General features: G+C 39.7%; 1 protein-coding gene across 5 annotated transcripts; it reads left to right on the forward strand.

Annotated features, from left to right (window-relative positions):
* LOC306851925 (KN motif and ankyrin repeat domain-containing protein 2-like) lies at positions 1-26,049 on the forward strand. 5 transcript variants are annotated; one of them, XM_079388440.1, is made up of 13 exons: positions 1-93; positions 7,659-7,744; positions 13,999-14,061; positions 14,259-15,635; positions 16,477-16,689; positions 16,799-16,904; positions 17,241-17,969; positions 18,074-18,161; positions 19,699-19,918; positions 21,147-21,289; positions 21,379-21,579; positions 23,796-23,894; positions 24,025-26,049. In XM_079388440.1, exons 3-13 carry the CDS (start codon positions 14,016-14,018, stop codon positions 24,079-24,081), a joined length of 3,279 nt encoding a protein of 1,092 aa, XP_079244566.1. In that variant the 5' UTR covers positions 1-93; positions 7,659-7,744; positions 13,999-14,015; the 3' UTR covers positions 24,082-26,049. The 5 variants fall into 5 exon arrangements, with proteins under 5 accessions (XP_079244566.1, XP_079244570.1, XP_079244568.1 ...); XM_079388441.1 differs by lacking the exon at positions 1-93 and adding an exon at positions 7,341-7,569; XM_079388444.1 differs by lacking the exon at positions 23,796-23,894 and having other exon boundaries at positions 24,025-25,723.
* The last annotated feature ends 237 nt before the right edge of the window (positions 26,050-26,286 follow it).

Consider the following 26,286-nt stretch of genomic DNA (forward strand, 5'->3'; position numbering starts at 1 on the left):
GAGGGAGGGGTTTGCTCGCGCCTCGGCTGCGGTGTTTTTGTGTCTGTCAGTGAGACTGCTGCTGGCCTTATCGACTGAGGGCGCTGGAAGGGGGTAGGTGACAATACACGCATGATTTCTGCTTAACCTCGTATTTATTTTATGAGGGGAAAACATGCATCTGTACTGTATACGTGTGCACTGTCGTTTTTCCATTTGCTTTCATGGTTGTGATGCTTCAGTCTTTGTGCTGCTCGATTTTACTACGAGTTTCAAAGTAACGGTACTACGATGGGGATTCACCTTTTAAAACGGACTTATCGCTACTATATATGACTTATTTCTAGAGTCAGTATTGCATTTATTTGAAAAACGATGCTCGCTTTTATTGGTTGATGTATTATTGTAGGAATATGGCAATGAAAAAGCATCTATAATGGGAAGCGCGCACAATGATCCTGAGAGTTCAGAGACGCGCGTGTGGAATTATATTTAATTCATAAGGAATATAATCACTTGGTTGTTGAAAAAAATGTAAGTGTTAAAAACATAACTAATAATAATAATAATAAAACATTAGTTTTATTGTAATCTGGGTTCATTTGCGAGCGCGCGCCTTTTTGTTATAATCAAATCAGGTCATAAAACAGCTTTTATGTGTTGTATCTGAATATTGCTGTAAGCGTTTATTTAAACAGGCTCGATGGGTAAATGAGTGCTGATGGCGGGTTGGGGGTAAATTCTTCATTAACCGAAAGCCCCGTGACTGCTGTGACTCTGGGGAGAGGGTGGGACGGCTGGAGTTCTTCATGACTTCCAGATGTTCATCACTTTGTGCAGTGGTTTTGAGTTCACTGGCCTTCACCAGGGACTGTTGGGTTTAACACGTGCGCTGATTTAAATGTGTTACTGATTGTGAAACACCTCTTGAACGTGTGAAAAAGAGCGAATAACAAACAGCCAGCTCAAACTTGTGTTTTTGTTGTTGTTTAGTCATTTTTGTGTAACTCTGACATTTGAAGTTTTTACTATACTGTATTGTTTTAGTCACGCCACGCGACTTTGTGTTTTTGTTTCGGGGTTACTTTCATTCTTTCTCGCCTGTCGTGTGTTTAACTAACAGCTATGGAGGTTGTAAAGGGATCAGAGCAGTCGCGTCGTAGCGCGCAGGGCACAGGAATGCGCGTCGTTTGGCGCAAGGGGTGAAGTCGCAGGAATGCGCGGTTATAAACCCCATTTGTACGGTGGACCACACGCTGGGCGTCTAAATGGTGTTTGCAAGACTGATGAAATTAAGCCACAGGATTACGCGAATCTGTCCCGAGCGCTTATAATTTCCTTTAAATGTTGGCGTTTCTCAGCGTGTCACTTAATGATTGACGTCCTCTCAAGACCTCGCCCCCCACAGGAAAGAAAAACACAAACGGGATCTGCATCTCAGTCGTTTCTCATTGATGGCATTGACACTTGTCAGATTTATTTCCTAATGTAAAGACTCCAGTATCTCACACATATCTGCTCTAGAGTATATCTTAAGTGATTTCAACTGCTTTAGACACCAGTGCTTGCTCTCCAAATTCATTTTATAGCCTTTATAGCTTACTATATGGCCGAAACTGTCTTCTCATTTGTGACTTTTTGTAGTTTACGGAGGCTTTTTCAGAAAATTGATCCTCTGAGCGGAATGGACCTGTCACAGTGGGCAGCTTTGGTCTGATTATCAGCAATTTTATGGCTTGTCATGTTCACTTTAACTTGCCCCAGCAGGCATTATTCTACTTGATAGGTGTGTAAATCTGTCTGTCACTTTAAATGTGATGTTCAGTTCATTTTAGACAATGCCAACAATCATCAAGCATGCAAACAATCACCATCATTCTGTTCAATAGCCTGTTAGTTCCCATTGAAACATCAGATCAAGGCACATCAAGTATAACATCAGTGAAGTCTCACTGCTTTTGAAAAGTATGAGGGCTTGCCATTACTGCATCCTTGTCTGCTGCATAGACATATATAGATGCACTATTTGACTACTCCAGGTACGTAGATGTCATTCACCATACTGTAGGTTCGCGCACCGCCGTTGGGTTTGCAGACCATCGGCTGTGCAGGATTGTGGCATCTTTCGAATATTCGGTGATTACTGGGTGGTGAATGACGTCAAGTTGACCTCTACAATATTAGTGGACGGCTTACATGTAGCAGCCCATAAAAACAGTCGCTAGTGAGGCATCTACGTATATATATATTTATCTATGGTCTGCTGTATGTTCATTTTTTTTATTTGGCAGTGACAGCACTCATTATTCTGTAAATGAACCAAAGTTAACCCTATATAGGCTAAGTTTCATGTATTGTTCACGGCCAGTTCCTAAAAAGGCCAGCAAAAATTTCAATTAAATAATTTATCACAAATATATCATATAAAATAATGCATTCAGACCAATACCCAAACCAATACGATGCACACCCACCAAACAAACAATGCAGCACAAACTGTAACTTTATTAGTACAGTCCAAAAAAAAAAAAGTGTTTGCAAAAATGTCAGTAGGCAGCTAGTATTCTAGTGTTCCCATATTTGATTAACAAGCCACATCTTCAGTTAAATAGTATTAGTAAGGGTAAGTACTAATTCCTCTAATGCTGTTACAGAACATTCAGACTGATTTAAAGCATTAAAAAGCATAGATTAGCATGTTTAATTACATTTTACCAACTCAGAAGTCTATATTTATTTAAGGTTTGCCCACTAATGAAAGCTGTTAAGTTTCTGATGTAAAAGTAGGAGGTTTGTTTATATAAAACTGTAAAAGTGACATCATTGTTTATGTTAGCCTGTGCTCATCTTATCAAACAATATGTGAAATGTGTCATTATCAAAGCAGTGTCAGGGCTCAACACATTTCTAATAAATCTAAAATTATTTAAATTACACATACCTGTTGACATTCTTTACATGATTTCTAAAAGAAAGATATATATCATTTTTATGTCTCATTTTGCCCTTATAAACCCTGTCCCTTTCTAACACTCAACCTTAAGCTCGCATTCAGATCTGCCTCCACCCAATCAACAACTGATGGGTAGAACCAAGTCCCCGCCCTTCCTTCTGTTTTACTCTGTTCAGCATTACAATATGGAAGAAAAGAACTGGCTCTAGTTCAATTACATCATAACTTGGAACTCATTTTGCAACTTTTGCCCAGATATCATAATGTATGGTTGAGTGACTTAATACATGGCCTTTTGAAAAAACGCACCTGTTTCGGTTACATTTAGCTTAAGACATAATCGATTTAGCCATCTTTAATTATAGCTCATTGCACAAGTAATTTTGGAAGCTTCTTGCTCCTTTGTGCAATGTATGTGCTGTCTCCCAACAGAAAGTAAAGAACCGATCTAATCCGGAGAAGACATTATTCTGAAGGGGAGAATGGAAATTTTAGAACAGACTTGAGTCCCCGGAGTGAAGGTGTGTCTCAGTGTTTGTCTGGTGCATGTGTGGGACATGTGTTCTGATGTGTGTACCGTGCCTCGTCTATCCCAGAAATGCTCAGTAAAGTCTCTCGCAAAGGTTCTGCGCAAACTTCAACGCACAGCCGTCATTTTATCGTAACTCTATATTCATTCAGCTCTGTCAGGATGTATGAGAGTTGCCCTCTGGAAAAGTTTTGGTTTCCACACGAGAGGTCTGGAACCTGGAAATGGCTGAGGCTACGAACATTCCCCATGAAATCTGCTTCCCTTACTCTTTGTTTACATTAGCGAGCAGAGTCTGACTAACCCCTAAAGTCTCCCCGCCACAGCTGCCCCAACCGCAGTGATGAATTGGCACCCCTTATGTACTCATGACCTTATCGCTGCTGCATGACACGACACTTGCAGCATGTCTCTTTTGCTTGTCTCTTTCTACTTTTAAGCATTTATATTCCCTCCCAGCTTGCCTGTGCCATTCATCACCTTTAATCCTGGTTCTCTCAGAAATTTGCCGTTAGTTCTTTTTTGGAGGTGTAAATTTGGATGTCTGTGGTGATTCCTGTTGCCCGGCTCCACCCCGCGGGCCGTTTCCTGTTGGAGGTCAGCACAATGACCAATGGCGACGCAGCATGTGTTTGTTCTGCTCCTGCTCCAGTTGTAACGTGAGCAGAGAGAGGCCCCTCCCTGGGCCTTGAGCTTTGGCTCCAGGCTGTGGTGTTTCTCTGGATGCCGTCGTTTTCTCCGTATACCACTCCCTAATGTAAAAAACAGCCTTGTATGTGCAGGGCATGTGGACAGTTTCCAGCATCGGTCATAATTCTCTATAAGGTCGTGGTTGGAACTTCGCAACAGCCTATATTTACGAAGTTGGCAGGTTCGTTACGTAGCCCCTAACCCAGCGGAAATGTCCCCAGACGGTCCACAAATTGAGAAGAACTGAGCGTTGAGTTATGCGTGTTATTTTTCCATGAATGGATATCAACAAGATCTGGTCACACAACAACAGCTTTAGACCACCAATGGAGAAGTACTCCTCCCAGAACAGCTTCACCTTACTCAGGGTCAGAAATTATCGGGGGCTCGGGGCAAAAATGTCACCAAATATCCCTCCCAGATTCAAGATTCAAGGCTCCTGGAATTGATTTTGTTTTTTTTATAATTAATTACCTTTTTAAATGTATGAATCTGTGTTGTCTTTTTCTTCATGTTTCCTTTCAGCCAATTACTTAATTGGAATCACTTTCAGAACAAATTATTCCAGCTGATGAATGATAAAAACTTTGACAGCCAATCAGAAACAATCCGAGTTAAAAAAAGATTTAGAGCATTTAAATGACAGACAATAAATGTCCAGCATGCACTTGTAGTAAACAGGACATTTTCGTCCATTGTTGTGGATGCTAATAAAGTTATCTTTATAGTTAACATTTTTGGGTGTACTTAACTGTTTACGCTAGCGTAAGTATACTTGGGGCTGTAAGAGTTCAAAGACACGGCACAGTTCCAGCTTTGTCTCGTGTTTTTCTTGAGTGGTTAGAGGAATGCACTAAATAAGATCACAATCAGGATGGATGAGGCCTTTTAAACTGTGCTAAGTTTTCCTTAAGTTTCATCTAGTCCTGCTGTGCTTTTTTTTTATGAGAAACCTAGCGTGAGTCATTTCAAATGACACAAAGCCAATGGTATTTGAAATGACTCGTGCTAGGTTTCTCAGTCTAAAAGTATTTTTGCTCTAGACGTTTCCATTTAAATATCACCCTTTGTGGTTTTAGCCTCTCCTGGTGTCCATCCTGGACCTACACCCTTTGTCTTTCTGCTCTCCTTCCTGCTGAATTTGCTGCATTTTTTGTCTGCTCTGTTACTGTTTCTGTCTTTTCTGTTTATCTCTCCCTCCTTGATTTTGAAGTCTCCCCTTCGCCTTGACTGGGAGGAAGTGACCGACTCCTTTCTGGGTCTTTGGGGAACTGTAGCTCCCTTTCCTGTAACTCTTTCTGAACCTGAACTCTACGTACACATGTGCACTCTTGTTTTCAATTGACCACAGCCCTCATGTAGTTTGGAGCACAGTATCATCCTATCATCTAAAGGTCCCAAACTTTTGTTGAGTACGTGCTTGACAGTGTGTGGCTTCATATGTGGTTGGAAGGAGACATTTATGTTGTTGGCCCTAGACCTAAGTGCGTAGTCAAGTGTGGTGTCAATCATTTGAGCTATTGTTTTATGTGCATGTGTTGGCCTATCGATTTAATGTGACACAGTGCACGATAAACAGTGGGGTGTACTGTATATACATTTATAGCATTTGTTTTATTTATTTACAAGTTATGCTCATTGAAAAGTTTGGGGATAGTAAGATTATATGCAGTAGTCAATATTTGAAGTGGATCAAAAATGTTCACCAAAGTTGTCCTAAGACAAGAACGCATTTTGGTTTTATGACAACTTTGACTTTCAAATGTTGAATACTGTATAATATACACAAAGAATTGAATCTTTTTTTCCAGAAAGAATGCATTAAATTGATCAAACGTAACGGTGAAGACATTTACAATGCCTTTATAACAAAAGATTTTAATATCAAATAAATGCTGGTCTTTTTTTAAACTTTCTATTCATTAAAGAATCCTGAAGAAATGTTTCTCAGTTTCCACAAAAATATGTAGCACTACTGTTTTCAACAGTGATAAAAGTAAGCAAATCTGCATATTACAGTGATTTCTGAAGGATCATGTGACAAAACTATAGTAATGGTGCTGAAAATTCAGCTTTGCATCACAAGCATAAATTACATTTTATGTGATTTTAGAATACAGAAAACATTAATTGTAGTAATATTTAACAAAACGACTGTTTTACTGTATTTTTAAAAAAATAATGCGGTGAGCATGAGACTTTTTTTTTTTTTTTAATCTCAGTCGTAACTTTTGAATGATAGTGTAGATTATCAGCATAACAATTTGATCAAAAGGTTAACTTGAAAATTAACAGTGACTTTTTGGCTTCTTCCCTTTTTTCTTCAATGAAATCAGCACTCAAGCTGCACATAAAATGTCTTTTTTATGTCAGTGTTTCTTGATTTAATTTTTAAATCTTAAATCGTTTATATACAAAGTTTTATTCGATTTTGAATCTCAATTTTTTTTAACTTCACTATATCTTTCTTACATCATTTTAAGTCATCAAAATAAATGCTAATGTCAATAAATTTACTCATAAACCACAAGCGAATACATCCAGAAAAAGAAACTGCGCATTAGAAAGAGTTTATGGTTACGGTAAAATACTCTTCTTATTTTCCAGAACAGGACTTTCTCAGCAGTGGGCAAATGAGAAGCATTACATGCGTTTTAAAGGCTCTCTCTCTCTCTCTCTCTCTCTCTCTCTCTCTCCTCCCAGCTCTATATTAGAACCAGCTGTGGAGTTTGAGGCTGAATGAATGGCTCTTTGTGATTTGGCTGTCACTCCTGTATAAGGCTCTGTTTCTTTCTCCCTCTAGAAACTGGCATGACAAAAGTGTTGGAACAATGTAACCTAATGTTCTTACTTTGACATTGTTACTCCATAAAATCATATCAATTCACCACTAAGACTGCAGAAATGCATGTATGAGATGTTGAGCTTTAGATAAACGTGCCCTTGATTCTTCAAGTGTAAGTTTAGATGACCAGAAATGAAATGTCTGTATGAGATTAAGAGGATAATTTTCCAGTCATGCAGATTTTTAACCACAGTCGCTTGAACCCTGCTCTTGAGGACATCTTTGAGGTGTAGGGGTGTTTGTGAAGGTCCACAATGTTCTGGAATGTTTCTGGATGCCGTCTGCTGTCCAGCAGGGGTGTGTCCATCTCTTTGGGTTTAGGCGGGTGACTCCGTAGAACTCCGGACCAAAAAAACACGGCTCACAGCACAGAGCTTTCCCAGGCTCGGAGCGATTTGCTAAGTAACATGTTGTTGTGGTTGTGGGAGATGAGGGGTGTGTTGTGGTGGTAAGCAATGATGATAGAGAGCCAAGACGAATTAGTCTCTCACAGAAGAGCTTTTTTTTGGATCAACAGTCGTGAGCAGTGGCTTCTCTAGTGCTCGAGATGACTGCAGACGTCTAAAATGAAGGGTGCGACCAACATCGTACAAAGAATCTGCCAATGTTAGTCATAATTTAAAATGTTCAGTAAATAATTGATCTTTTTTCCCATCCTTCAGGATTTTGGTGGCATCCATAAGAGAGTCGAAGGAATTGAAAGAGGAGAGCGAGGAGGTCGGGGAAGAGAGACCATCATTGCAGCACAGTGAGTTATTTAACTCTGACTGCTATCTTTAGACAAGATACAAACTACTCAAGCGGTTCCCTTAAGTTTAAGGAGTCCATTTATTCCTAGTTTGTAGATAAGCATCCCAAATTCCACATCATAGCCAAGAAAAATTAAGCGGCTTGTTCCAAACGGAGCTTGAGTTTCACACAGTGATAAAGAGACCTTTGAACATCATCATCAAAACTAAACACCCCTTAATGCTTATCCGTTCTCGCTTGAGTGAAACTAATGACCAGGCTTTTTCTCTTGAAATGTTTTCATAATATGAAACAAGCTTTGAGGAATTCAGCTTTCCTGACTCCACAAGCATGACGAAATCACTCCTACTGGCCACCGAATATAGACCGATATAAGACTTCCCTTAAGATTGCTAATCTTAATAATGTGGCGGTGGGTTGGGATACCCTGGAGGCAGGAGATGTCAACTTCCACTGCTCTGGAATGTAAAGCGAGGGAAGTTGGGAGAGAGGTACGGAGAAAGGGCCATGGGTTTAGGGCAACGCATTCCTTCCAGAGGAGGGTAGAGACTGGCTGTGCTGGTGAAAGGTCTGCTGCATGCCACTGAGAAATGGCAGGGCGCTGCCGGGGAGGGGGGCACACTGTGCTCTGTTCACTGTCATCTCAATGGGACATTGTTTATGAGCAGACAAAGAGCGAAGAAGGTCACCGCCGCAAATGCACGCATAGTGCCCGACGCAGCCCTGTTCTTCAGCAGGATAGGGTGGACATGGTGGGCTGGAGAAGGGGATTGTTCGGGGAGCATAAGGCATAGCGCTGAAACGACCAGAGTCAGGAAACTAGGTTTCGACATTTACTGTAATGTGAATGGTACTGTGGTATTTCCAGGGTATTGCTAGTGATTGCTAAAATGTTGCTAAAAGGGGTTTGAAGTGTGTCGCTGTGCAGTATTGTGGATGGATATTGATAAGCGGCTGCTGTTTAGAGTAATTTTAGCATGTTGCTGAACAATTAATCTAAGTAAAATCGAAAAGGAGCGTCTATCTACACTAAGTGCAAATAGTCAGCCTTGTTGGCAGAGGCTATGTACACTAACTCCTCTCACCAATGTGTGTTTGGGATAGATGATGTTACAAAAGAGGGCTGCCAAACAACAGGTCCAGTGGTGTAAATGGTAAAGCATGTAACACATTCATTTTGAGGTGATCTACCTCGATCCCTCAATTGAATCTGCCTTTTGCCAAACTCATTCTTCTTCCTTTTTACATCTTACATCACTTCGGAAAGGTATTTATTTTCAATGAAAATGAAGGAAATAATCGAAAAGTTGAAAATAAAGTATCGGGTAAGGTTAGGGTAGGTGTAGGGAGGGCTTTATGAATTAATCTTTATTTTCATTGTATGCACCCAGTGGTACAGAACAACGAAATAGCGTTAGCAGGTCTTTAAGCTCTTATTGTCACAATAAGGCAGTATCAATTTAAACATTTCAATAAAAATGTTAATTTACACTCAATATGTTATTCTTGAATTCTGTTTTATAATGTACTACAATACTGAGGTGCAGATAATTGCCATTATATGCAGTAAGTAATATGAATAGCAGAAAATACTGCTATTTTCACTTAGTAGAATCTATTAAATAGAATAATGAGTAAATAGAATCCATTGCTATTTACTGCCAAATTAAAATTGTGAAATGGATAAGTGTGATTATCAAATCGCAAAGACATTTTAATTAAATATATGTACAGCTAGAGCAGGGCTGTCCAAACTTGGTCCTGGAGGGCCGGTGTCCTGCAGAGTTTAGCTCCAACCCTAATTAAACACACCTGAAGCAGCTAATCAAGCTCTTACTAGGCATACTACAAGCTTCCATGCAGGTGTATGGAATTTTTGTTAGAAAAATTGTGATTGTTTTCTCCCCAAATCATGCAGCCCTAACGCTTAAACATTCTGAATGTTTGCTATGCAGTTGTGGAAGTGTTCAGTGAGTTTTTAACATGTTTCTATGCAGTTAGGTATTCTGAATGATTGGTAGGTGTTGCTTAGTGGATGAAAGTCAAAAGAGTCCAACCCTTTTTTCGCTATGAAATTTTAGTCTTTAGATACGAGTAGATATGGGTGTTTTTTTTTTTTTTGCCTGATTTATCAGTTGACGGGAAAGTCATAAGTAGGTTATGGCAGCAGGAAAAATCAGTAAGCTGACGATTTGACTTAGTACTAACAGTGCAGTATGATGCAGGATGAGTTGCACATTAAAGTTTAAGAGTTTGTTCAAATCTTAACCCTAAATATGAACAATAATAACAGAGATGTTAGAATAATAGAACAGAAAAATAAAAGTGAGAGACAGAGAGATGTGTTTGAGTAAAACAAGGGTGTTTGTGACATGGTGAGAGAGACAGGGCAGTTATTGCTGAAGGCTGGATGTTTGTCATGCTGTGAGCCTTTACTGGAGTCTCTAATTATGGCACATCAACCGTCCCCGTCAACACTTTTCACAGCACTGACGCTCACATTTTCACAAACACACAAGTTTGTGTGTTAGCGCTCACAGTAACATTTCTCATGCATACTCAACATTAATTTGTGGCTGTGGCAGGGGAATAAAAAAAAAATAAAAAACAGTAATTAAGATGATATTGACTTAAGCAGCTCGGCATGTTTTAATAAAATCTTTTTTGTCCTGCATGGCCTCATATTTCACTCTTTCTACACTGTGATATGTTTAATGTGCACAGTCAAAAAAAAAATATTTGGGGGGGGGGATTAAAGGTAAAAGTACAGTTTTCATTATTTCTCAATTTTGTTTTTGTTTAAATGTAATAGTTTTTTTTTTTTCATTCTGCATTAACCTCTGTTATTTTCATTTTTAAAAAAAAGTTATATTTACACTACATATTCCATTTAATGAAAGTAGGTGACATGGAAACTTGGGAAATCTTTATGGCAAAAAACTGACTTGCTTACCAAAAAAGGTGCAAGTTTAACAAAGAAATTATATTTTTATTAAAAAAAAAAATAAGACAAAAAGTCTTATGTCATGAAAAAAAAAAAAAAATAGTGTGTGTATATATATATATATACACATACACACTGTGTGTGTGACACAGCTGAGTGGCCTGTTAAATGAGTGAGATTTCAAGTGTAAGGAAGTGAGCAAAAGCACACAGGATGGATAATGGGCAAGAGAGCTCATTTTGTCGGCTTAAGATCTACAAAATACCAAATCAGTTTAGTCAGTGTTTCCGTGTGCCCTACTTTCTCCTCAAAAAGGCAAGAACATAAACAGACTGAGAGGGTCATGAGATTAGACAGAGGGGAAAAGTTTTGTGTGAGGCAGCTGTTACAGAAGAGGTACGGAGACAGAGATAGGGTTTAACAGGTTGTTTATTTGAACCAGCAGTGAGGTGGAAGCAGACGAATTGAGGTGAGTACTTGACTTGGGATATTGAAAGGATAAGCTGGAGGGTAGTCTTCGGTCTTGCTTTTACAGGAATCCCGGAGCAATGGGCAGAGTGGCGGAGACACACACCGCAATCACGGAGCGGAATCGGAGAAGTCACTGGAGCAGGTAGACGAGGAATCCTAGGAGTATACACACAACAGGTAAGTACGTCAACAGGTTAGTATCACAGACAGGTAGCAGAACTAGGCTTGGGGTAGCACTAGCAGTCCTCTTCGCATTAACGAGACCAGACATCGAGTGTTTGTGCGGTGTGTGTCTTTATAGGAGGCAGTGATGAGGAGCGTGACGAGGAGCAGGTGAATGTAATCAAAACACAGGTGAGAGTGATCGCTGTGATTGTGTGGTGGCAGAGCCTGGCAGATCTGTGACAGCAGCAAGGGAGAAGCAATTTGCAATTATGAACTGAAATGACTGGAGCAGTCAGCAGTTCTCTTTGAGATGTCTCTGAAGTTCGAGCCCAACTCTGTGGTCTAATATGCTGTTAATGTTGGGAACAGAGATAGCTCATGGCACTGCACCCCCCCCCTTCCCACTGACTAATGACCTAGAAAGTTAATCTTTGGCAAAAAGGCACATTATCTGGGAAAGATGCAATGCTGAGGGGAAAAAGAGAGCAGTCTAAAAGCACAAGAGTCAGATGAAAAGAGAGAAAAAAATAGTTATCGTAAGACTTATGCATGTAATGCTTCGGTTTCATTTTACCTAATTGATTTAAAGCTGGAATGCTTCGCTTCAGTCAAAATGCGCAACTGAGAGAGCAGAAGAAGGAAGAGCGGACAGAGGTCAGCTGCTATCTCCTGATCATCAGCTGACAGAGTGAGGAAAATGAGGGAGAAAAGAAGAAATAAAAAAGCATGGAAAAAGTGTGGGAGAGAAAGGCCAAGCAATAGTGCCTGTGTCTGTGTTTTTTATTTTATTTTTATTTTACAGTACCTCGATTCTGAGAACCACAGAGAGCGTATTCAGATAATTCCTAATAAGGCTGTAACTACACGCTCTTTCTCCTGTTGTCGCCTGCCAGAGAACTTTCCCCTCTTTTTCCCCTCTCCTCCAAACAAGAGAACTAGAAACAAACAATAACTGAACAGTCTAAATTTGTAGGGGATAAAGGAGGGGACGAATTACAGGGAGTTTGACCCTCCTAATTAAGACTTGAACCCAAAACAAAAGATTTGTGTTGGATCTTAAAGGTACACATTCAAGTCAGTGTTAGTTAATTCTACATATTTCATTAGAAACATTTTAACAACATTCACAAACATCAAAAGTTAGTTTACTAGTTAAATGGCCAAGAGTTTTCTGTTAGGATCTATAATTATTTATAAATTTACATTTAAATAGGTCTGTATCACTACTTTTATCATTACTTACTTAACTGCGTCAGAGTGCCCAAAGACCCCCCTGAGAGGCACTGTATAATTTGTTGGACTTTAAGGAATAGTTTACCCGAAATTTACTCAGCCCTCATGACTGACTGACTTCTATGGAACACAAAAGGAGATATATTGACAATTTGAGATTGAATTTACTACGTCATCAGCTTAAGAGTAAATCATATTCAGAGATGGGAACCGAGAAGAATTTAACAGCTCTGATTCATATTCATCTTAACTTTTCCGCTTTCGTAACGATTCCATTAACAATCCTTTAGGTACTTTATTTGGAAAAAGGAAACATGGCTCTCAGTTTCAAACCTAACATACAGTTTGTTAGATAACTTGAAAGTACCATTTAACTCCTGTCTTTCCCCTGCTGGTCTGAGGAGTGTATTTGTACGCTGCTGCTTAATTTCTGATTTAAAGTTTTTTTGAATGAAAGCTGCCTATTAGGTTTGGAAGCTGGCCATAGATCTCATAGGTTCAATTGACTTATCAGTAAGCCCCTCCCCTCGAACGCAGATGAGCCAATGGCAGTCGAGTATCAGTTGCACGGCGAGCGGAACTCGGACATCTTTAGGTTTCAGCGCCATAGAGAAACACTGGAAGATCCGAAGCTCGCATCAATTTTATGGGGTTAATGCTTCAAAAAGGAAAAAACTATGTGCCTGGGGTACTTGTAACACTGATTTCAGGTATCCTGAGAGGATGGGCAATATAATTTATTTTATTATATTTCCTGAATCCAAACAAAACAGAGCAAAATGTCCCTAAGTATTCAACCCCAATACAAATTAAGACAGAAACGTTCATTTTCTGGTTGTCATACACTCATTAAGTTACAGTTTTCATCTGCTCAAGCAGAACTTTAATGTTATCTTGTGCTTCAGCAAGATAAGTTATCTCTGGCTAAAACTAGCTAACGTTAAAGTTAGTGAGTCCATGCAAATGTACATACGTCTTGTACAGTGTAGGTCAAAAACACATAAACGAAGGTCTACATTTCACTGTCAACTTGTTAAATGTATATTAATTTAATTGTACCCTGCGATACATGAACAGTGTTGATCCTGCATGCTGTCATTCGCGTAATGCCATTACGGTGATGACCGACCGTAATATGAGACTTCTCCCACTTGCATTGGGATCTGTAAACCATCGCTTCGAGTTACCCACCGTATTTATTTTTAAATATTTTATAAATCCCTCCATGGAATATTTAATTCCCATTTGGTGGCCTTCTGTGTCCAAAATTGTGCAAAAACATTGTGGGACAAGGTTTTCACACTGCAACTGTCATTGTAAGACAGTGAGCAACTCCGTTTGTTTGTCCGAGGGAGCAACAGTAACTAAGGGGGGTGGGGCTTACCGATTGGTCAATTGGAAAATTGGCATTGGTTACTTACAGTGTCTTTCTTATCCAGGAGAGATTGGCTGGTGAATGACAATCATGGCTCAGGTGCTTCATATGGACTCCAGTTTTCCAGGTAAGGTCCCACTCTGAATTCGGATACTACACATACTCTAATGTTTATATATTGTGATTCTGTTGTCTTTCTCCAGTTCATCCGCACTAATAAAGTGAAGCCCTGATTTAGTCATAGCTTTATTCTTTTCCCTGTAGTCTGATTCTGAGATTAGACCGAGATTTCCTGCAGTTTAAAGTTGTTTCCTCTGTCCTTAGGGAAGATTAACCCCCCAGAGTCCCCCTCCTTGCATGGAAAGGACCCAGAGGCTCCATACTCAGTAGAGACCGCCTATGGCTACCGTTTGGACCTAGACTTCCTCAAGTATGTCAATGATATTGAAAAGGGCAACACTATTAAGAAGGTGCCAGTGCAGCGGCGCTCACGTTATGGCTCGCTTCCACGTGGCTACGGATACACGGGCTCCTGGTGGACCTCCACTGAGTCGCTCTGCTCCAACGCCAGCATGGACAGCCGTCACTCGTCATACTCCTACTGTGCGCCAGGCTTTCACAGCTCACAGCGACCCAACTTCAGCACGGCACGCGTGGAGAAGACCTTGCTGGACGCTCGCCGCAAACTGGAGGAGGAGAAGGATGGCCGTCGTTTCTCGAACCTGGGCAGCATGCACAGCAGCATGGCAGGCTCCAACACCTCACTATCCAGTGCCCACAGCTTCAGTCGTGCCCAGGGAGGGGGCTCCTATACGCCAATGAGCTCCGGCTTGTCCACACCTGTCTCACCGACACCCACCCATCTGCAGCACGTACGGGAGCAGATGGCTGTCGCCCTGAGGAAGATCCGGGAGCTGGAGGAGCAGGTGAAGACCATCCCAGTGCTGCAAGTGAAGATCTCTGTGCTTCAGGAGGAGAAGAGGCAGCTTAGTGTGCAACTCAAGAGCCAAAAGTTCCTGGGCCACACACTGGGGTTCAGTCGGAGCCGTCCACGAGGAGAGCTCTACATCGACATCCCTGAAGAGGAGACAGGAAATGGGACAGGAGCCGCAAACAGAGCCACAGGAAGTCAATCACCTACCACTCCGGGTTCCCTTCAGGACTCAGGATGTGAAATCGAGGAGACTGTTATTGTCGGTGGAGCTCGACCGGGTGCAAAGCGGGAGGTGCGAACTGTTGGTGTGGGACCTGAGGTGGCTTACCGTCAAGTGGGAGTAGGGGTGCGAGAAGAGGACTTGGGGCTGCTGCCTGAAGCCGAAGCTCTCAAGACTAAGGTGGGGCTTTTAGAAGTTCAGCTGAGGAAAACGATGCAGGAGCTACAGAGCGCTCAGCAACAAGTGGAAGCGGCTCAGAGAGAGAGGCAAGCTCTTTCCGCTCAGGTGGGCCATGCGGTGAGAGCCACCAGTATCGGCTGGCAGGAGCAACAGGGTCAGGCCGGTGCGGGCCTGCACACGGTTGTCAGTTTTACTCAGCAGCCCCGTCAACAGAGGACCGTGGGGATCCAAGTGTACACGCTAGAGCAGCCCACAGTGGTGGGTGTGGGGACGCTGCTAAGAGCCCAGGGTCGCACTTCTCCCGCTCATCCTGTGTCTGCACCGGAAGGAGCCTACAGAAGACATACAGAGTCCCCAGCAGCAGAGGGTGTGTATCTTTCGCTATTTACTCGCCTTCATGTTGTTCCAAAACTGAACTACTTTTCATGGAACATGAAAGGAAGCAGAATATTTGTGTTGCTTTTTTCTGTACAATAACAGCGAAAGGGGAAAAACAATGTTCACTTGTTAAATTACAAAGAAAGCATAATAGAAACACCAAGAAAGTGGTCCATGCCCCATATCAGTATTCTGACACCACATTTTAGCTTTATATGAACAACATTGTTCACTACAAAATCTCCAAATTGTCCTAATCCTAACCCAACTGCTATATGATGTGTACACATAAATATACACATGTGTATTCAGATATGGTGGATATGGTGTGGAAAGACACAATGTGCCGAGTTTAAAGACAATGGAGCCATTGCCCTTTTGAATATGCAGAAAAATAATCTGATGCATGATCAGTAGATCAGAAGATCATGCTTCACAGCGTTACCGCTTAGCTGAATTCTAAACACACACTTTAAAGGTGCAGGTTTGCAGTAAAGTGGATAATATTGCATATTTTTAAATTTTAGATTGATTATTATTTGTTATATGTTGAATTTATGTTTTTAAAAAAGACACGACAGAGCATGACATTTATTGTCCATTGCAGTGTCCACAGAAGTATAGTGTGACCAACATTAAGTCATATGGTCCCCTTTTATGGTGCTGTTTTTACATTTTTGGAGTTACACCGCTTTTGTTTCTGTTCACTTTCACTGTGTTGAAAATAGCAACATGGATATTCTCCATTTTTTCCCCTTTCTTGTTCCACAGAGAAAGAAAGTCAAACCAACATTTTTGGATGAACTATCCCCTTTCTATTTTGCCCTCAGAATCGCCGCGTGAATTTCCCATTGCAATAAGCTCCAAGCAGGTGCGGGAGGTCTTGAGAAGTGAAGTGTCCAAATCTGTGCCGGTGACCAACCAGGCAACTGTTATAGAGACAAAGTGCAGCCAAGTGGCAGCCGTCTGCCAACGGCTAAAAGAGGGAGAGATTAACCAGCAATCAGCAGAAGAAGCCATCCAAATCGATCCAGCAAAACCAGGTTTGCTTTGTTGTTTTTTTAGTAACTGCTGATGACAACACATCAGGCATCTTCTATATATTCCAACTAGTGATTTTTACACTGTCCATGTGCATTTTTTTTTTTTCAGCATCCCCTCAGTCCAACCTGAGGTCAATCATGAAGCGAAAAGCAGATGGGGAACCTGGCTCTCCGTACACCAAAAAGAACCTGCAGTTTATAGGAGTCAATGGAGGGTAAATAAAGAATTATTTGAATTAAATAAATTTGTAGATATTTGTTTAAACAATATTATCATTGAACTACTATGTATTTTTGCTAATGTTTCTTTTAGCATAATGCATATTGCTCAGACTATTTGGTCAAGGGTGACGTTTTGGTTTTTGGAAACTAAAGTTTATAAGAAATTTGATATTAAACTGAAAACAAGCACAAAACTTTTATTTTGCTGCCTTGCGACAATTGTGTTTCCTTCAGGAATTGCATATCTTGTTTAGATTATTCATTTGGGATCAATTTCATTAGATCAGAGGGTTTTATGTGGTAAATAACTGAGCTAATGTGCCCTGCAGGTATGAGTCGACATCCTCTGACGACAGCAGCTCAGAAAGTTCAGAAGATGAGAGCGATGCAAGCGAATACCACGAGGCTACGGAGAAACTACCGGAATCTGCGGCGCAGCAGTCTCAGGTGCCCTCCTGCAGCCTGCAGCCCATCTGTGAGACAGCAGCTGCTCAAACACCTCAGCACAGCACTGCCCAGCCACCAGCCAATCACACTGCAGCACAGCAAAGCACCAGCCAATCGCAAGCCACGAATGCAGCTACCCAGCAACAGGTCACCCAATTACCAGCAGCAGAGGCAGGCATACAGCTCTCTGTAAACCAATCGTCAGTGACCACCACGGCTCATCCGGAGGGCATCGTTCAATCTGCAGATGTTTTCCAAGGGCGTACCTCTCAAAACACTGCCACTTCTCTTGAAGAAGACTCTGTCCAGTTGTCATCCATCAGCTGTACGGTGCAGCAATCCAAAGCCACCGATTCAAACGTCCAGCCAAATCTCACTCAGCCAGATGTGCCGGGCCTTGCTGCTCAGCAGACAGTCACTCAATCACAATCCACTGGTGCCAAACCTCAACAAGATGGTAGCCAATCAAAAATTGCTGACCTTACCACCCAACAAGGAGCGACACAGTCACAATCTACTGATGCCTCAGCAAAACAGGACATAGCCATATCCTCCACCAGTGATCCAGCTGCAAATGCAAGCACCACCCTTACTTGCAAACAAGCAAGAAGGTAGGGAGACTCAAATTGGCGACACAAGCTTATGAGATTCATTTTCGATTATGTACGTTGGCTGTAAATGCTGAGTGACAAGCATTTTCTCTTTTTTTTTCCAGACTGGAATTGAGTGGCAGTCTCATGGCGGCTCTCCACACCTTGCAGAAGGCACTCGGTGAACCAAATGCATTTAGCCATCAAAATGCAGTATGTTCATCTGTTGTGTTCTCATGCTTAAAAGTGATAGATAGCATAGTTCATAACTTCAAGTACGTAATTATTTTACTTAGAAAATTAGTAGGTATTTGCATAGGGCCCTATGAGTACTGTAATGCAGAAAAAACACGCATCCAGTCAAATAAATGGAATTTACAGTATAACTTATAACAGCGGTTTTCAACTCCAGCCCCCCCCCCCCCCCCCCCCCCGCGCTTTGCACATTTTGTATGTTTCTCTTGTCACTTCAGACCTTTGTTCTATTCGACCATAAGTGCCCTGCAAAGTGGACTTCACAGGATATTCCGCCATGATTCCAGTTCGAAGTGAGCGTATATGTTCCATTCAAAGAGCATTGAAGTGTGTGAAACCTGAATTTAAATTGTATTTATTACAGAGGTATATTGTCACACTTCACAAGTGAGTTTCGTCTGTGTGTGATGGCGCTGGCGGTGGCGTAGCGCAAATCCCTGAATAAAGAAGTTCCGAAGTGACGTAGACGTCAATGGATTTCTCATGCTTAGGGAGTAGGGAGCAATGAACACTGTGTAGGGAGCATGTCAATCGGAACACAGTTCATTCATGGAACTCTCTTCTAATGAGCTGATGATCTGAATCAGGTGTGTTAAACAACAGAGACATGCAAAATATGCAGAGCCCGGGGGCGCAGGACTGGAGTTGAAAACCGCTGACTTATAATGTCACATAATTTGACAAATTTTGGATGAATAAATCAAAAGTATGGCTGTACACGTAATCAAGTCACAATATATGTTAGTTTTGAGCTAGGCCTTCACGACAACTTAAAGTAATCGTTACATTTTCATTTGATTACATTTTAGAAGATTAATTAAATAGTATTATGGTTACCACCTTTTTAATTTTAATATAATTAAAAAATATATATTGAATCGTAAGCCCAGAACAATTAAAACAGATGACACAAAATTTCTGAATTTTACAGGGAAAAAAAGTTATTTAAATGATTAAATTGATAAAGTTTCATTAATTAAATTAATTAGAGACACTTTTTGATTATTAAAAATGTATTAAACCAATAAATAGGAAACCAGACAAAATTAAATAAAATGGAAAACAGAAGAATTGGGGAAAATTTTATATGGATTTCATTGGGCCCTAGTATTTGCAATATCTTTGATTGCCATTCCTATTGTTCCATTGACGCATTTTAAGTATTAAAATATAAAAATTTGCATCACTATTGTTATTGCTTATTTTACGACATTTCCCATCCAAAACTTTGCCATATAACTTGTCCATATATACTTGACCAGACTTGAGGTTTGACACGTGTCGTTCGAGCTCCAGCATTGTGGTGGCAAGTTGTGCATGGACAAGCACCACTCATATTTCATAAAGAGCAAATCCAGAAAGTCATTTGGATCAAATGACTCCCCTTTAAAACAGCTTTTCGGTAATATTGAGGATCTACTAATAAATGAGCATGATGTATTTATTGTAATACATTGTAGTCAAAGCCTGTTTCTGTCTCCTCTTGTCTTGCCAGAGGGCAGCCTACACCACGGTGCTGCAGGAGTGGCTCAGAGTGTCCTGTCATAAGGCTGCTGACACTGCAGTAGTCAAAGCCTACATGGACACCTTTGCCTCCATTTCTCCCCAGCTACTGGAGTTTGTCATCAACATGGCTGATGGCAATGGAAACACAGCTCTGCATTACACTGTCTCTCACTCCAACTTCTCTGTAGTCAAACTACTACTGGATACTGGTGAGCGACACTCTTCACATCTGAGCAGTGCTCACTGCTGACACACTATTTTCATGGGTGCTATCAAACAGCCTGGCAGACACACACACATGCTTCGACGCATTATATTGTGTCTCTCCTCTCCCTATCTCTATTGTAAAAATTGCAAAAAGGGAATTCAGTGGGGAAAGGGAAATAACTAGAGTTCAGTAGTTAAAGAGTGTCAATAATATGTGACCCTGGTCCACAAAACCAGTCATAAGGGTAAATGTTTTGAAAGTGAGATTTATGCATCATCATCCTAAGCTTGTTAGGATACAACAATTATTTGAAAATCTGGAATCTGAAAAAAAAAAATCTATATGTTGAGAAAATCACCTTTAAAGTTGTCCAAATGAAGATCTTAGCAATGCATATTACTAATCAAAAAATAAGTTTTAATATATTTACAGCAAGTTTTAATAAATTTACAAAATATCTTCATGGAACATGATCTTTAATTAATTTCCTAATGATTTTTGGCATAAAAGAAAAATCGATCATTTTGACCCATATAATGTATTTTTGGCTATTGCTACAAATATACCCGTGCTACTTATGACTGGTTTTGTGGTCCAGGGTCACATATTTTATTATTAATATTTCAAATTAAATGTTTAAGGCTGTTTAAACTTTGAGGTTGTAAGATTAGGAAAATCAATGTTTTTAAAGAGGTTACTCACTAAGACTGCAGTTGTTTGATTAAAAAGTACAGTAATTTTGTAAAATATTATTACAATTTAAAACAACTGTTTTCTGTCTTAATTTATTAAAAAATTTAATTTATTCCTGTGATGCAAAGCTGAATTTTCAGCATCATTACTCCAGTCTTCAGTGTAACATGATCCTTCAGAAATCAGTCTAATATGCTGGTTTGCTGCTCAAGAGACATTTATTATTTTTATCAATGTTGAAAACAGTTGAGCTGCTTCATATTTTTGTGGAAACCATGATACATTTTTTTGGATTCTTTGATAAATAAGTTCAAAAGAACAGCAATTATTTGAAATAGAATCTTCTGTAACTTTTACTGTCATTTTGTTAAATTTAATGGATCTTTTAAAGTATTCATTCCTTTAAAAAAACTTACTGACCCCAAACCTTTGAACAGTAGTGTATTTGTGGTCGAAAATGTCAGTACTGTTTTATTTAGCATGTGACAGAGCTATATCCGTAGCTCTTATTTATCAGCTGTCTCTGTAATGTGTAGGTCTCTGTAATGCTGACAAGCAGAACAAGGCTGGTTACACAGCTATCATGTTGACAGCTCTGGCTGCCTTCAACTCTGACAGTGACCTTCAAACCGTCCTACAGCTGCTCAGCACCGGAGACGTCAATGCCAAAGCCAGCCAGGTGCGCTCCCTTCTGGTCCTTCAGTGTACTTCAGTATGTGTCGGTCCGTGTGTTATACTGGAGGGTGGGTGTGTGTGTGTGTGTTGTAGGCGGGGCAGACGGCGCTGATGCTGGCGGTCAGTCATGGCAGAGGGGACATGGTGAGAGCTCTGCTGTCCTGTGGAGCTCAGGTGAACCTGCGTGACGATGATGGCTCCACAGCGCTCATGTGTGCCTGTGAACACGGACACGTGGACATTGTGCGGCAGCTGCTGTCTGTGCCGGGCTGTGACGCCACGCTCACTGATAATGTGATTATCTCTTTGTTATCAAGCATGATTCCACCTTCATCTGTTAAATTCTGTCTATATTCTTTATCGCTTCTCATTGTCAATTTTTGCCAGTTTTGCATCGTAAAGTGATAGGTCAGACAAAAATTTCAATTTGTCCTTAATGTACTTCCAAACCTGTATGCATTTTTTGGAAACACTTTATTTTAATGTGTACTTGTTATGCACGTTACATGTACTTAGTATTATAATAACAATAATGTATGCATAATTACATGCAAGTAACCCTAAGCCAAACCCTAATCCTAACCCTAACCACATATAAGTACATGTAGTTCATTAATATTACTCTGTACTTAAATGTAGAATTACACTGTATCAAGGAAACCTTAAAATAAAGTTTAAACCATTTTTTCTTCTTCTGTGGATCAGATATTTTGAAGAATGTTGGCCTCCGAACACTTCTGGGTCCCATTGACTTTCATTGTATGAATAAAAGAAAAATACTATAGAAGTCAATGGGAATAAAAACTTTTTTTCTTTACTCACATTCTTCAAAATGCCTTTTTTTGTGTTCCACAAAAAAAGAAAGTCACATGTTTTGGAATGACATGAGGGTGAGTAAATGATGACTGAAATTCCCAAGTGCCATATCCAAGTGCATCCAACATGCAGGGGAAATTCCTTTCTATGAAAAAAGTTAATATAGATCTCAACTTTTTCATAGAAAGGGCCCCTGCAGACCCTCATAACTGTCAAAGTCCAAAATCTTTTTACAGTGTAATTTTAAACTTGATAATTAATTTTGGAAATCTTGAAAATAAATTATGGCAAGACAAGGTTACTTTAAGGTGTATAATGGATATAAAAAGCGACACATGCAACCCCTAAAAAACGTGATAATATTTATGAAATAATCATTCTTGGTATTTAACCAGTTGGTATGGTGTTTGTGTGTATATAACTCTTTTTTGAAGTTGTAAAAAAAAATGTTATGACTTTTTACTTAATGGTATTAAAGTTTTTAAAACCAAATTAAACCAACATGAATGCATTTCAGAATTGAATATATTCAGAATACATTTCTAAGAACTTGTTTTAAACTAGATTTAAAAAAATATATTTTTTCTTATTGAGACTAATATTTGTGTAGACATACACACTATATTGCCAAAAGTATTGGGTCACCCCCTTCTAATGAACATGTTTGACTACTTTAGTAATTTCTATGAGTACAAATCTTACTGTTAAAGCATATAATGATATTCTAGGGAATTGTGTGCTTCTAATTTTATAGCAACAGTTTGGACAGGACCTGACGGGGAAGTCGTGGCCTAATGGTTAGAGAGTCGGACTCGTAATCGAAAGGTTGCGGGTTCGAGTCCCCGGCCGGCAGGAATTGTAGGTGGGGCGGGTGAATGTCCAGCGCTCTCTCCACCCTCAATACCACGACTGAGGTGCCCTTGAGGCACCGAACCCCCAACTGCTCCCTGGGCGCCGTGTGTGTGTTCACTACTCACTGCTGTGTGTGTGCACTTGGATGGGTTAAACGCAGCACCAATTTCGAGTATGGGTCACCATACTTGACAATACGTCACGACTTTACTTACTTTACTTTTCTATTCTAACATGACAGTGCCTCTGTGTATAAGTCACGGTTCAAAAAGTCCTGATCCCAGCTGAACTCCTCTGGTGTGACTTTAAATGCAGACCTTGAGCCAAAAACTCATCACCAAACACCAGTGACTTGTATAGACACTATAAGGACAAAAGTGTTGGGACACCCCCTTCTTTAGAACAGAAAAAGGCACTAACAAAACTGTGGCAACAAAGATGGAACCATAATTCATGTATTTAAAAAATGTATGTCCATCTCTGTTGAAACCGTTTTGGACGTGTCTAAAATGACAGTACCCTTATGTACAAGTCATTGGTGTTTGGTGATGAGTTTTTGGCTCAAGGTCTGCATTTAAAGTCACACCAGAGGAGTTCAGCTGGGATCAGGACTTGGCTTTCTGCAGACCAGTCAAGATCTTCCACACTGACTCAATCAATCATGTCTTTTTGAACCGTGCCTTATTATTATTTGTACTCATAGAAATGACTAAAGTAGTCAAACCTGTTCATTAGAAGGGGGTGACCCAATACATTTTGCAATATAGTGCATCATGATAACCCTTTAGCGTTTACGAAAATGTTTATTCTGGTTTGTGACAACATACGTTGCTCTTTTACAGGATGGCAGCACAGCTCTCTCCATAGCACTGGAGGCCAGTCAGAATGACATTGCCGTGCTTCTGTATGCTCACCTCAATTTTGCAAAGCCACCTTCCCCTGTGAGTGTGCTTGCTCTGTTATCACCTAATAGCCAATGCCAATAACAAATGTCTCAATAACCGCTATCACATCTAGTTTTCTGTTCATCAACCCTGTGAGTTGAGCCACCAAGTTTCTCCTTTTCCACAGGTGTCACCAAAGTCTCCAATTCTGGGATCTTCTCCTCCCTCCTCTGAACTGAAGTAAATGGATGTCATGAATCAGATGTCACCTCTTCCAGCAAACAGTCCTTGTCCATTCCACTGTCTGTGTGTGTGAGGTTTTGTGTGTTTGAGTACATTTAGCATGTACAACTTTTAGAGATATAAAAATTGTGCACTCTTAAAAGAATTAGCACTTGACCCCATTGGTCCTTATGTGTGATTTTCTGTTCCTTTTGTAGCGTTTTCCATTGTAGCGAAGGAAAAAAGGGGTGCGATTCAAATAAGAATAACAACAAGCGTGTAACAGCAATATCATTCATCTAGCTGTCCATTTGTTAAACAAATGTTACCTTATACAGTCAATTTATCAAAGTGCGTTTACTTTTAACAATCCAGCAATATTTAGCATTCAAATCATCCAGTTATAGTCATACAGCAACTGATTACATTTATAAGAGCATTGTGTAAACGACTAAAAAAAACATGTATTTTAATCAAGTGTCCTTTCACGGTTTTTACTATTCTAATAAGAAAAACATATTCTGAGTTTCCACACCAGCTGTTTTCAGAACAACGTTTGATAGCCTTTACAACAATATATTTGATTATACAGTGCAGATGTCTCACCCTTCAACAGGAAACATAGTAGTCCAGTTACATCTCTAGGAGATTTGATATCTTTTACAGGTAATACACTTATGGTGTTATTTTAGAATTTTTACTGAATTAATTCAAATTGTGAGACATCATCCTGCTGAAGATTTTGTGGGCTTGTGTAAATCACCTGGCTGTACAGGTTCTGTTTACCCTAATGGACAGCATTGCCACCACAGATTTGTTCACAGCCGGTGCAGTATTATGGTCTTTTGTACTTTGTTTACTCTGATTTGTGGAGGACTGCATGTTTTTATTATTTTGTTAATGTAAAAACTTGTATTGAAGGTTTATTGAACAAGGGCTCTCCAAAGACATTATAGATGAGCATAAAATGAGTTTTCCAGAGCTAATACATCATTTTTTTATATTGTATATTGCCAGTTTGCAATCATACATAGCCAGTGAAGGAAATATGAAGGTACGCAAGTTCCTTGTTGGATGAGACCAGATGCCATCTATCACATCGGGTTTAAGTGATATACACATAATGGTACTGGCATGTGTTCACTGAGCACCGGTTGATTTTGTATCAGTTGCTGGTGGTTTTAGGGTCCAGAATGTGGGGGGAAAGGCTCAGTATTGTCTGTGACGAATGTAAATTGTTTTCCAAAATGAAAATAATATATATCATCTCCAAAGTTTTAGTGCAAAGATTATAGAATTGTTTTCATTAGCTTTTTTTTTTTTTTTAACCACACAAGATGTTGGATTTTATCATTTTAAATGGAAGAGCTTTGTTTATTTGGAAAGATGATAGATTTTAATTTTGGTTTACCCACTTTGTACACATGCTTTCTTATAACTAGTTTAGTACCTAATTAGTTTTATACTCTTTTGTATTTGTTTTAACACTCTTTGAATATCTCTAAATTTGTAATATCTGTTCACAGCTTTGTATATCTTTTGGCACATTTGTCAGCCATGAACCTTTATGTAAAGTGCTCACATTTAAATTCGTCTGTTTGTTTGTTTGTTTGTTTGTTTCCCTCATTTTTGGAAAAACAATAAATTTAGATAGAAGGAAGTGGAATGGAGTATTTATTGGATGTGTACGCAATGCATTACGGACCTACAGGACAATGCAGCCATTTAAGAAATGTGTCCGGTGTTCATACTTTATTTGTTTGTACGCCAGAGGGCGCAATAATACAATGATGAAGAAAACGCCTTTCGGACCGTCTGTGTAGATGTAGGACAGACATAGATACTTTTAGTATGTTCTGTGTATATAAATATAATCTTTATTTATTGCAACTAACACCTTTTATTGACATGGTACCTGTTTCATTTTGTACTGTCACCTGCACATTGTTCAACAGTTTTATTTACCTTTACAAAATGGAAGCACTTTATCAAAAACATGAAAAAAAACAAAATATTTGTATTCGTATTTATTTTAAGTATTTATATTATTTACGTAATTGTATTTAAAATATTTGTAGTAACCAGCAGCAGAAAACATAAAATAGAAAAAGAATAGAGCAAGCTAACACTAGCTTGTTATATTCTTTTTCTATTCTATCTGTTTTCTTTTTATTTATTATATAATTTAAAAAAAAATTGCTACGTGTACTGCATTAAGCTAACTGAG

Source organism: Barbus barbus (genome assembly GCF_936440315.1).
Source record: "Barbus barbus genome assembly, chromosome: 3".
Taxonomy (NCBI): Eukaryota; Metazoa; Chordata; class Actinopteri; order Cypriniformes; family Cyprinidae; genus Barbus; species Barbus barbus.